The 13316-nt window shown below is 37.8% G+C and overlaps 1 protein-coding gene across 1 annotated transcript; it reads right to left on the reverse strand.

Moving 5' to 3' along the window:
• Positions 1-1842: 1842 nt before the first annotated feature.
• LOC140246182 (mannose-1-phosphate guanylyltransferase catalytic subunit beta-like) lies at positions 1843-11128 on the reverse strand. The gene is made up of 10 exons (XM_072325622.1): positions 11018-11128; positions 9648-9798; positions 8687-8767; positions 7823-7871; positions 6706-6848; positions 5863-6018; positions 5287-5365; positions 4720-4847; positions 3899-4081; positions 1843-2197 (listed from the first exon to the last, which is right to left on the reverse strand). Exons 2-10 carry the CDS (start codon positions 9774-9776, stop codon positions 2066-2068), a joined length of 1080 nt encoding a protein of 359 aa, XP_072181723.1. The 5' UTR covers positions 9777-9798; positions 11018-11128; the 3' UTR covers positions 1843-2065.
• Positions 11129-13316: the final 2188 nt, after the last annotated feature.

Genomic DNA, 13316 nt, shown 5'->3' on the forward strand with positions numbered 1-13316 from the left:
GCAACACTTTGATCAGATCAGTAGCATGTTTCCCACATGTTTTGGTCACAAAGAACATTGCATTATGACTGTACCATGAGATTCTATTGGAAGACCATGATTCTGATTCACTGGCCTCGCCATCTTTTGCACGTACACGTACATATATATTTGTATATCGCAAATGCGTAAGGCCTTGTGAATTATGGTAAAAAGCATTCACAAAATGGATCTAAGCTCAAAGATCATTACAAGATATCTTTCTGTTTTTTTCTCCTGGTCTTCCCATTCTGATGATCAAGTAACTGCATGCTTAGCCTTCCTTCAGCAAGTCTGAAAGTAACTACGTGTATATTTAAAAGTGAACATTACTGCAAGTCACACAGTTAAGAATGATGATGTAAATTCTATATAAAAACCAGTCAAACTTCTTTGCTGAGCCATCAATAGTGAGATTTAGACCTGCAATGCGAATGCTACGATGACGCAGCGTCCCAGGTTGGACAACGGTAACAGCTGTCTCCTGCATGTGCAGCACACTGTCTTTTTGCCTAACTAGCGTCATCTTAGTGTTCATGTCGCGAATCTAAAGCTCGATAATCATATGACTGAAGACCTGTGCCCACTCTGCTCTTCCTAACTTCCTGCATATGCTCACATTGACTTGTGACTCTACTGGCTATGGTGCAAAACTTTTCTTAATTCTTATGATTCTTTCTCAACATACACACAGACACACGAGGGCAGCATAAAAGTACAGGCACACATGTTTTTCACATGGAATTCAACTCATTACCTACAAACATAAAATGACATCATACCTAGTGAGTCAGGACAGCATACTTGTCACATACACTTTATATATGATATCAATCCCTGTGGGGGTAGCACAAAAATGATACTTTTTAAAATATCAATCTGAGGTTATCTCACAGTCTTTGGAAATAATTCTTGTTGCTTGAATGTGTTGCACATTGACATTTATAAAATGCCTCAGACTGATCTGGCTTCAATCTGGTCTTCTCTCTAGGTTTCAAGCTTTTTTTTTTTCTTGGCAGTAAAAATGACTGCATAAAAAGGTCCCACAAGACCAAGGGAGTCATGAAGACTATTCTTTGATGCATTGTAAGGCACTGGTCTGGAGGTTGTGTCAACATTGCATTCCAAATAATTCCATTCTGGCACAACTCATCAAATGAGATGCATAGATTTTTGGTAATTTCGACTGTTGCCATGGATTTTGTGGAATGCTGTATGTGGTAACTTCAACAATAAGTTGGGGCATTGGCTCTTTATAATCTTTTTTTCTTTTTACACTGTCTGTTTTGTTTTTGTTTTGTTTTTTTGGTTATCAAGCAACCACTAATGACCGACATGAAATGCATCTCTTCCATTCATATAAGTACAGTCTGCCCTCTGTTATCCGGCCATATCACGACCAGCGTCCATACAGATAACGCGACTCGGCCGGATATGAGATTAACAATGTTTATGTACGTTTACATGTAGCTACTAACCGAGTGCTAGCAAGGTAGGTAGCATACACTGCAACAAAGGTGTAATCTTTGCTAGCCTACTTAAAATTACATTCATCTTTTTTTTTTTAATGGAAATTGAAACATTCAATGTAAAATTCAGAATATGTTTCTGCCAGGAATATTATAGGTAAATTGTGTGAGTTTTGTAAGAGTTTTAATTGAGTTTTAAATCGCCTCCATTTTTTTTTTTTTTTTTTTTCCCGTCTTCACTGCATGAACACGCCCGGATAAGAGATGGCTGGATAACCATGGTCGGACTGAAATGCCAATTCAGTGTTTTGCCCCGAGAATATGCATTAGGCACTACACACATTATATATAAAAAATAAAAAATAAAAATATGGAAAAAAGATCAATAGATGCTAATTACATCACATATGAATGATGCTACAAAATGAACGTACAAAACTGATGCTGACGTGTCATGTATAAATTTTCAGTGAGAATGTTGTTTTTTGTTTGGATGTAACATTCGATACCATTAAATATTTTTTGCACGATTGATATCAGAGAATACTGGAAGGAGGGCAGGGCTCGAAGATGTCGCATCACATGATGATCTGAGGATCGGACACCGACTGGCTAATGGACTTGTGCGGTAGAATGCGGCCTCCGTTGATGTACAGTTCGTCCTTGACTGTCACATCCTCTCCAAGCACGGACACGTTTTCCATACGCACCTGCCGAAAAGAGCAAAGAACGTGAGAGAACAGTGACAGGAAGAGATGTGGAAGAACAGAAAGAGAAGAGAGAGAGAGAGATGGAAGAGATGAAAAAGAAAGAAAAAGAAACAGACACGAGTTGGATAAGGGTAGGAGGGGGTAAAGAGAGACAGGGGACCAAAAAGAGAGAAAGGGAGAGAGAAAGAAAAGAGTGTAATATATCTCACATATGATTCTGACACATTGACATCACCACATTAAAACACATTCTTCTCCACACATCTCAGAGTGCCATTTCAGATAATGTTAAAGTGGACTTAAATGAAAAGAGTAAAGTAAGATAAACAGAATGATTAAAGTGTCATCAAAGCTGGTAACAAAAAATCCCGACAATTATGGAACATAATTTTTTTTTTTTTATGTTCCATAATTGTAAGGAATATTTCTTGAGGTTTTTTTTTTTTCGTCTTTTCTTAAATTTTGCGAGCTAGGTGCTATTCGTTAAATTGAAGGCATGCGAAAACATTAACTCTGATCCCAATATGAATGTAACACCATACACACAATTCTTCATTCAGTACTGTGCTCCACAATCATAAATTTACCCACTTGTGAAATTGTTAGGGAGTCCTGATTCCAGAAAAATTAGACTTGCTAAATATATGGTGTATACAGTAATCACCAGACAACTCTTTCATTATTTTGGAGACAAAAGTATAATTGAAGTCCATGTTTCTGAATTGGCAACTGCAACCTCTTTCCTGATAAAATTCATCTTTGCTAGGTTATTACAAGACCCAAATAACTGGTGCTCGAGCATTCCTCAAATAGTTCCAAACACAAAGTGACTGCAGTAAAGCACTTTTTGGCAGGTTCATTATACAGTGTAGGAGGTTTTCTCTTGTCTTGCTACTAGCAGGGCCACAGACAGACAGACATACCCATACACACAGCATATTTTGTTCACTTTACACCACAATGTAAATACAACATAATCAGTATCATGGTGAAAAAGGGTGTGGGTAGTGTAATCGCAGCTCCAGATTATTTGCAATAAAGCAGAGGGAACCATGAATAGATCAGTAAGGAGGTGACCGCTTGTAATGCTTCATGGTGTATATTACAACAGGTGCACAGTGAGCACACCTCGCTCAGGCACAGCTGCTGAATGACAGGTATACCATTTCATCTCGCATATTTACCCATAATTACAAAATTAAACATGAGACAACCTGCCTTTCTTGTTTGTGTTACTAATGATGGACAACCCCCCCCCCCCTTCATATCCATCATTCAGTGAGTCTTCTCTGAAATGCTTGTTTATGACAACGCAGGAGTGGTTTTATAATGAAAATTAACTTCTACACAAAACTTTGCTCTGTCCTCACTGCTTATTTCTGGTGAAATCATGTGGACATACACTTACAATGAAATGTAAAGAGGGAAAAATGAAGACTAAGTACACTGAATTGTGTACATCTAAAATCATCACTAGTAGGTGTATGAATACAGGTGCATATGACTAAGAAAATTACTCTTCGTATAACACAAATAAACTGAAATGATAATGAATGGCGATAAAAACAGCCCAATGCTTTTCACCAAATATAAATAACACCACCTAACTGCTATTGGTCCCTGAATCTTTTCCAGTCCAGGAAAGCCTAAAACTTGCTAATCTCATGCTGGTGTCTCGGCAAAAAGTGTCCCATGACTCACCCACTGTCCTATACAGCACTTCCATCCCAGGATGGAGGACTGGATCCAAGCATGCGACTTGATGACGGTGTCCCTCAGGACGGTGCTCCGCTTGATGCACACCCCGTCCTGAATCGTCACGCCCGGCCCAACCACCACGTTGGGACCTATCCTGCAGTTGGCACCGATCTTAGCTGTGGGGTCCTGTACAGAGAGAGAATAGGAGAGAAGTGAATCTCAGGTAAGTTATACAGAGTTATTAAGACAAGTATGCCATCCCTTGAAGTGATGAAAGCCTAACAAGATTGACACGAAAATACAGAAAATATGAGACCTAGAAAAGGAGAATAAGAGAATAGAAAATAAGGGAATCTTACAGGGCTGATCTAGACACAGGAACAGAGACGAGAGGAGGCAAAAGCGAAAGAAAAGTATGGCAACATGTGAAGAAAGTTTTTGCAAGGAAACATAAAGAAATCCTGAAATAACAATGATGGAATGAAACCCAAGATTTGAAAAAAAAAATGTGAGACAACTAAGACACGAGTCATGGAAACCATCAAAACACATTCTACATGAATGCAGGACACTAATAAAGCACAATAACATCCAATTAGAATTTATGTATCTGGTGCTTGCATTGACTAATTTCTGATTGGATTCTATTACTTCAGTCTTGTAATACAACAAAAATAATTTACTTACCAATTCTGAAGTGTTTTAAAGATCAATAGAAATTAGCTCCTATTTTATGACATTAAAAAAAATCAAGCACAACATGTTCATGCTACCACAACAAAACAAATATGTTTCATGGGAGACATAAAACACACATAACTCACCACAAGAACATTTCCAACAACACCTGGTCCTGTGTACAACCTCTCTGGGTGTTTCTGTTTGATGGACGTAAGGTAGAGGCACATGCCAATCAGGAAGTCCTTGGGCTGACCAACGTCCATCCAAAATCCTTGATATCAAACACATAGTTTTGATTTATCAAATCCACAAGAAATGAAAATGAGGATATATTTGCAATTTTGAGCAATCACAAAAAATGAATAAAATAACATGTAGATATTTCAAATTACATAAATCAAGTAGAATTATAAGATTCTATAATGGTGGTCACAAAACACTTTAAAAAAGTGCCTCATTTAAAACAAGTACGCATTGTAATGTCTAGAAAAATGAAGTCAAAATCATGCAAAGGATATCAGTAGGCAACGATGTGCAATACTAATATGCATATTAACAATTACATTCATTGTGTAATTGGATTGTAACGATAATCTATTTCTGTTCGTCTTTTAAAGCCAGTTCAAGTGACCAACTGAACAAAAGCAGTCTTTGCTGGTGGACCTTGAAATATCTCAAACTCATCCTTTCTTTTTTCATGCATTTCTCACCTTGTAGTTCCATGGCATACAGCTGTCCATCTTCTGCCATGTGAGGGAAGACTTCTTTCTCTATGGAGGTTGGTTTTAACTATTAAATAAAAAAAGTTATAGTACAAGCAATATCTCACTTTTTCTTGTATATTGTACATCTAATAACCTGGTTTTATATAATGTACTAACATATCGAATTCTATGTGGACCTGTGTCAGTAAGGTTGTCTTGTTGTATTACATTCTTACATTTAACATTGGCCTACTCATACTAGTCTGCTAGTACAATGAACTTCTGCTACCATCACAACCTTAACCTCTTAAACTCTTCCTCCTCTTTATCCCTCATATTAACACTACTTTTACTTAAATACTACTTTAAAAAAATGAGGGAGTAATGTCTTACATAAAAATGACTTTCCACAAATATTTTTTATGATACTTTCACAATTCCAACTACATAGCACACTAATCGGTAATAAAACACTACTGAATCTACACATGCATTACATCACAGTGCTTCCACTTTACACGGCTTGCAAATACTATCAATGAAAATAAGTCTTGCCTGGTTATAGATGTCATCTTGTCTTACCTGTATTCTATCCAACACACCAGCACTGAATATATAGAGACCTGCATTGATCTTGTTTGAGACAAAGACGGGTGGCTTCTCCACAAAACGCTCGATCTGCCCTGTTGAGTTGTACACGACAACACCATATTTGGACGGTTCTTCGACTTTCGTGACCTGCCGTGGACATTGCAGAAAGCAGAGATGGAGATTTTTAGAAGCCGCCATTTCAGAATCATGTAATCACAAATGGAGTCTGAAGATTGAAATAGCTAACTCCTGTATGCATCACTCACAGACCAAGCTAAGAGATGTATAGGTTTATTGGAGAAAGAAAATTACAGCTTTGCTCTCTACTTTAAACTGATGACATAAATACTTCAAAATTGCTACCAAAGTAACATTTTGATAATGCTGTCATCTCACTTAGCTCCTTTCATCTTCTTTTATTCCTGCAATGGTTTCTGTGTAATCATAGTTATGGGTATCTGGAATAATTTTTAGTAAGTTCATTTCCCCAGCAAATACAGTCAACTCTGCGGAAGTCAATCTTAATGGGACTGAGGGAAAAGCATTAATTTAGGTGATGTCCAACTTCTGCGTGTACAAAGGAATAACACGCAAGGGGATTGAATGTGGATCGGAACTTTTCATTTTTTGTTGACCTACCCAGCTGATTATTTGACATATGACTATGTGCCATTAGCCTTCACTGAGTTGACTGTATATGCATATTAGAATATAGTGCTACTTGGATATTAACATTTTTTGCAGCAAGTTTATCACCTGTGATTCATGTAGGTGGTAAAACAAGCAAGAGAAGTTTTAATAATATAACAAATATCCCACTTAGCAAATACTCACCACTATGGTTCCCTCTTTGCCATGTGCTCTATGGTAAGCCAGCATCTGAGAGAAGGGAAACTCACAACTAATGTCGCTGTTTAGAACAAAGAATGGTTCATTGTCCTCTCGTAGGATGTCATGCGCCAGAGCAAGGGGTCCAGCTGTGAGGAATACAATAGCAGTTACACCAATGCACCTATTGAGCATACAAGCACTGACATGAAGTTTACACATCCCAGTGCACTAAGTTCATGTTGTAGGGATTAGTTATCATCGTATTACCAAACAACCTAACTGCATAGGTTTTTGTTTTGTTTTGTTTTTTTTTTTTGGGGGGGGTTGTTATTTTTTTGTAAAGGAAATAAATAGATTAGTAAATAAAAAGATATAAAAAGATCTAAATGCTTAGCTCACACTCATTGTGTTATGTTTTTTTCATTATCCACTATGTCAGGTAACCTTTTTTCTAGAGGGCTCTGCCATTTCATTTTCTTGTTCTTTTATCTTTGCATTGCCACATACCCATAATTCTACACCTGAGTCATGAGGGACATCTGGGGTAAAACACCTGGTCCACAGATGTACACAATAAGCAAGTTTACAGTTAGCTCATGGGCACATTAGTACAAATGACCTTTCTTTTTTCTCAATTGGTTAGGCACTTCACTCGTTTTCAAAGCAGCATGATGCATAAGCATGCCCACAATTTATGGAATTCACATTCACTTCAAACAAAGAATGAACTTACGCAGAGCAGGTGACAAGAATGGTCTGTCAATTGACACTTCGGCAGGCATTCATTTCATGGTTTTGTGTTGAGTGCATAAACAAACTTTTTTCTACCAACATTGCTAAATACCAGGCTTGCTGTCAGGTGGATGTGCTAGTAAGCACCATTTACAAAATTACATGAATAATCATTACATCAGGGATGCTTTTCTGGTGCATTAAAAGGTCTTATGTGAACGGCTATTCTTCGTGCTTATCTGAGCATCACTTCAAGCAACTAGATAAGGAATGTTCATTCAAAATGGATGGTAAAGTGAGTAATAAATGCAGCAATGTATAACTGTAGTCAATGCATTCATCTGTAAGTAAACTGCTGGACGGAGATGACAATCACAAGCAATCTTACCTGTCCCCAGTGGCTCCTTCTCATGTGACATTGTGATTTTGATTCCAAGCTGCACATCAAAACAGAAGAGATCAAATGGGCTTCAATTGTCTTCACTGATTGAGTGTCAGAAAATAATTACATTGCATGTACAAATGGCAAAGCAATAGGATACATAGAGGCTACACATCATTCTGCCAACTTTGAAAACAACATGTTTAAAATTACAAATGACTGAAAACTTTCACCTGAAATTGCTTTCTTGCTTACAGACATACTCATATCTCATGTACAGTTGAACCTCTCATATCCGGACAAGTTGGGACCGGGGCTCATCCGGATAAGGGATTTGGCCGGATACGGGAGACTCAATGCTTTATACATGTACACATACATACACATGTACTGATGTAGCCCATTGTAGTACCACATGTAGTAATGTGTATACTGCAACCTTTTCATTGTTACATTTGGGGATGTTTCAGGATGTTGAAATGTCTGAAGGTAAGCTTTGGAAGGAAATTTGATGCAATGTATGTTAATCATATTGGAAGTAATATGTAATTCATGTGTGTTTGGGTAGGAGTTCTCAAGGAGTTGGGAATCCCCCTTTCTTCCCGTAATTATTTTAAAAAAAATCACGGCGAGATTGCGTCCGGATAATAGAGAGATCCGGATAAAGGGAAGCCGGATAATAGAGGTTCAACTGTATTGTATTGTAATGTGACACTAAGTACAATGAGGATCATTTATATTCTTTTTCTGAGAGCTGAAACTCTCACAAAGTAGATCCATGTGATAGGAAGGCAGGTATATTGCAACCCACCACGCAACAACAAAAATGCATGCACAACAACACTATATACACTTGAAAGCAAATCTCACCCTTTGCTCTTGTGCTTTGAGTTCATTTTCCAGCATCTCCGCCCTGTAACTGACTGCAAGTACCACTTCCTTCACACCAACCTGTAAATTAGAACATTTTACATGCTACAGTACATGACAAAACTACAGTGCTACAGTACATGACAAAACCATAAATTATTATCTGTTCTGAAAATCACAACACGGTCTATACAATTTCAATGTAAGGATTATGGGAGCTTTTGATAGGCATTTTCATCCACACACATCCACACACACACACAGATAAGATCACATAATGGTAAATGCATTACTGATAATGAGGATGCTTGGGATTAGGAAATAGAATAAGCCTTAAAAAATTGAAAAAAAAAAAAATGTTGTCCTGTTTTCAATTTACCCATAACTGGATATCTTTTCACAATGGACTTTGGAAGATGTTAAATACATGTTTCCAAGGTTTGTATGGTATGTATATGTTTGATTTGATTGATTATGGTTTGTATGTTTTATATGTTTGATTTGACTGATTGTCGTATCTGTATGTTTTTTTAACTGAACTTGTGGAAATAAACTAAATTTGAATTTGAATTAGAATGGAAGCATTCGGGAAGCAAGTACTGTAATTTCTTTTTACAAATTCCATTTGTGTTATGGGTATTGTAATTACTTCAAATTGCAATGTATGCCAACATGTCTATGACATAGGCCCCTGACATTAAAAAAAAAAAGTAAATGATTTGGGCCAATTCTTTCCAATGCCCCATATTTGTTAAGGAAGTGTCGAAATGAAAGATTGCTGCCTGCATTCAAGTGTATTTGACTAGCATATTTGCTTACTGTTGAGTGATACCAGACAGAGCGAGTGACTTCAAAGCAGGCCAGCCAGTATTCTATTTGAATTTTTATTTTTTATTTGAAGTTCAGACTAGTGACTGCATTCAAATTCATTCCCCTTTTTACTACTATTTGCATGACTTACCTCAGCCAATGCCTCTACTTGATGCAACAACATGGGTTTGTTGCAAAATTCAACAAGTGGCTTGGGTCTACTCAAGGTCAGAGGTCGCAACCGTGTTCCATATCCACCTACTAGGATGAGAGCCTTCATGATGACAGATTTATAATTACGACTGCAATGCAAGCAAAGTATAGGAAACAGAGTTATTCAAACTGAGCAAGTGTATAAAAAAGTTTATTCCATGTACGTGTCATTGGCAATCATGAGCTAGTAGTAGTAGAAGTTCACCACGTTGGCCAAGTCACTCCAAAATGCTGAAGTCAAATGAGTCTAGCAGTATGACCATGAAAAGTCGGGTATAAAGCCAAATGACTCTGATGTCGCTTATCTAACTGTATCACTGAAAATCTCAGATAAAATCTTTCACTGGGCTCTTAAAACAAATTATATTGTAAATCGGCTTTGGCGGCTCTGACTGTAAGTATCTTATCTAACAATCAATGTAGCATGGCTACGAATTTCAGTGTAAAACCCTGTATTTTGGTCTCTGATCACCAAAAAAAATGCTAAGCCATATCACGCGGTTCTACGATAGCCATAGGGCTGCCATGCGACCCCTACTCAGTACGGGTTGGGGTCGCTGGTGCGGTTAGCCACGACCTAACTATACACAGCCCAGTCGCTGTATTAGTAGTGACAGCATTCGCACAGCATACTAACAGCGTCTGGTCGGGCTACCAGGACTAGCCACGACCTCCCTGCCACGACTTGAACCGTCAGTACGTCACCTAGCTTGATTGACTCGGTCGTGACTTGACCGACAAGTATGTCTAAGGCGAAAAGCTTCTCATTTATAATAATGACATTTGCTGGGTCAGGAAGCGAGCAACTGACCGAGTAAATGTCATTATTATAAATGAGAAGTTTTTTGCCTTTAGGCTTTAGACATAATTTTAGGCCTAAATTTACTTGTCGGTCAAGGTCATGACTAAAAATAAAATTTACCGGTTAGAGCATGCGAGTAGACGAGTTGGACTCGGAGTGGTGACTGTGATTGTCCATCATGAGGCGTCATAAAAATAACTCATTTAGGCACAATATGTCAGCATGCATACATAAACTTAGAGCAGCATGTGTGACGTTATATTTATAAACATGACAGACCCGTAACTTACCGCGGCATCTTCATTACACAAACTCGATTAATAATACGTGGGACTGAGCTTATCCACACATTGATCGACGATGAAAAAGATTCACCTTTCCAACGCTACCCAAGGCACGATTTCTGACGTTCAGAAATAATTGGCATTCCTTCGTTTCATTCAGTGGCCCTATGTATGTAAAAATAATATCTAGCAATATGTAATACTAATATAAAATTCGCTCACCTCTCAGCTGAGCAAGATCAGAAGTCCAAGGTGACGCAAGCTTTCCCGAGACTTGACGACGTGGCGCCGCTTCGCTCTTCTTCTGAGATTCTTCCACCAGCTTCAAAACTTTGCACGCTGCTACTGCTTCTATCGGATGAGTCCATTATGAAATAAAGGTATTCCAAATTTCTGTGTTTGTCAGAAACACCCAAAAAACTGAGCCAATGATTTTGTATCAACATGAAAATGAAGAGCTAATATCTACTGAACTATATGCAAACAAAGCTTTCACATTCATTTTAGTTATATCATATTAATTCTAAGCGTATAACTGCCATGTCATGATACCGGTATTTGTCTCCCTATCTATTAGAATGGAAGATACGTATTGATAAACATGTGACTTCAGTGTGGGGAAACCATCCAAGCCTACTACACCTATTACGAGTAGTACATCTTTTTCAAGGCAGCCGCTTCTCAAAATAATAGGACAATGTACGTACGAATGTACATAAAAACTGTACGTGTACTTGTAAACGTTTTGTATGCAAAACACTCAGTATGATGCCCCTCCCACCTTTAAAGGGATGCCGTATTTTTGGTTGAGATGGGGCTTCAGGTTTCCAACATTTTTTTATGATTTTTTGAGATGATAAGAAACCTCATATTATGAAAATAGTATGAAAGAACATATGATAATTCTAAAGTGAATTCAAAGTTTAATTGATGAAAATTGGTTTTGAAATGGCTGAGATATCCCAAACAGAGTGATCCTAATACTCACTGTAAAAGGTGGGACCCATCTTTTATTATCTTTTATTATGATCGCTTTGCTTTTGAATGATTACATGTACTTTGTTTTGGGATATCTCAGCCATTTAAAAACTGATTTTCATCAAATAAAGTTTGAATTCCTCTTAGAACTGTATGCTCTTTAACATTTCAAAAAGTAGTTTAAGTATCTTGCAAAAAGCTAAATGCTGAGTCCTTACGTCAATCAGTGCTATATTTATCATCCCTTTAACCCTATTTTAACTGGGCTGTTTGAGACCATGGAGCTACTGTAGCTCCATGTTGAGACCAAGTCTTTACTTATAGGGGGTCAATTTGACTCCCCTTCAGATCTCGGCCGCTGATGGTGTGATTGCCGCAAAATTTTGCCTGAACATAGAGCTGGATGTCAACTACAAGATTACACAGTCATAAGATACAAAAATATTGATTTTCTATTTTTAGTAAATTAATTATTCAAATTTATGCATAAAATCATATTTTCACCTGTAACTTCATTAAAAAGACTGAAGGATTGCTAAATTTTTGTGTCAGAATTCCTCAAGACACATTTAACAATTATCTTGCAAAAAAAAAAGCACAATCAAAATCAATTTCTTGTTTTTTTATTGTTTTGTTAATTTCTTATGCATTTTATTGTTTTTCGGCCTTTTGTTTTCTATTGCTTTTTTTTTTCCAAAATTTGTTGCAGGTACTCTTTCAAGCTTATCTACATTAAAATTGATTAATTTCAATGATTCAAAGTTGAAATAATCTATTTTATGTCAGTTTAACAAAACACAATTTGCATTGGATCTGCACACGATATCATGCATTTGAGCTGTTTTCGGGTTGACATTCATATGCAAAACATTACGTAACTTCAGAACGGTGTACCCGGACGTCGCAAATTTGGTCTCAAAATATGCGGGAGACTTTAATGAAAAAAGTAATGAAACGACGCGGCAAAATCTTTGCGCGTTGCGGAATCGTGGCGCGAAATGTCGGGGGGGGGGGTCAATTTGATCCCCCCCCCCCCCTCAGTTAGAATAAGTTAACGTGCTCGAACACTGGCCAGAGACTCCAACCCCAAGCACCTTCTGATCTGGAGATTCTCCCGCCTGAAACCCCTAGCAAACGGGAGACTCTAACTTGCGCACATCACGAGCGCAAAGTCCCTTGCGGTCTAGGGTTCTAGATGCTCTCTCGCGCTATTTAAAGCTTATTTTTCAACATACAATGAAATTAAGTAAGAAATCATTTCAAGCGGGAGAAATTCAATCTCAAGCGGGAGAACGGGAGATTCTGCAAAAATGGGCTTTCGGCGGGAGATCTCCCGTCGAAAGCGGGAGAGTTGGAGTCTCTCGAGTTGGGGTCCACGAGCCAGTCTGGCTCGTGGACCACCCCGGGGTATACCAACTTCTATTGTTGAATATAGGGCCTAGATAAGTTTTAGAAGTAAGATAGGAAAAAAAAGTTTGTGAATGAAACGTAGCTCGACCGTCAAGACTATTTTATTCATTTTTTTTTGGCAACACTGCTTGAA

The sequence above is a fragment of the Diadema setosum genome, chromosome 2, assembly GCF_964275005.1.
Source record: "Diadema setosum chromosome 2, eeDiaSeto1, whole genome shotgun sequence".
Taxonomy (NCBI): Eukaryota; Metazoa; Echinodermata; class Echinoidea; order Diadematoida; family Diadematidae; genus Diadema; species Diadema setosum.

Coding starts and splice junctions, on each gene's coding strand:
- LOC140246182 (XM_072325622.1), bottom strand. CDS start 9,776: ATGAAGGCTCTCATCCTAGTAGGTGGATATGGAACACGGTTGCGACCT. Junction 6,849..7,822: donor GAAGGAGCCACTGGGGACAG/GTAAGATTGCTT, acceptor TATTCCTCACAG/CTGGACCCCTTGCTCTGGCG. Junction 4,848..5,286: donor GTATGCCATGGAACTACAAG/GTGAGAAATGCA, acceptor TTTGATATCAAG/GATTTTGGATGGACGTTGGT.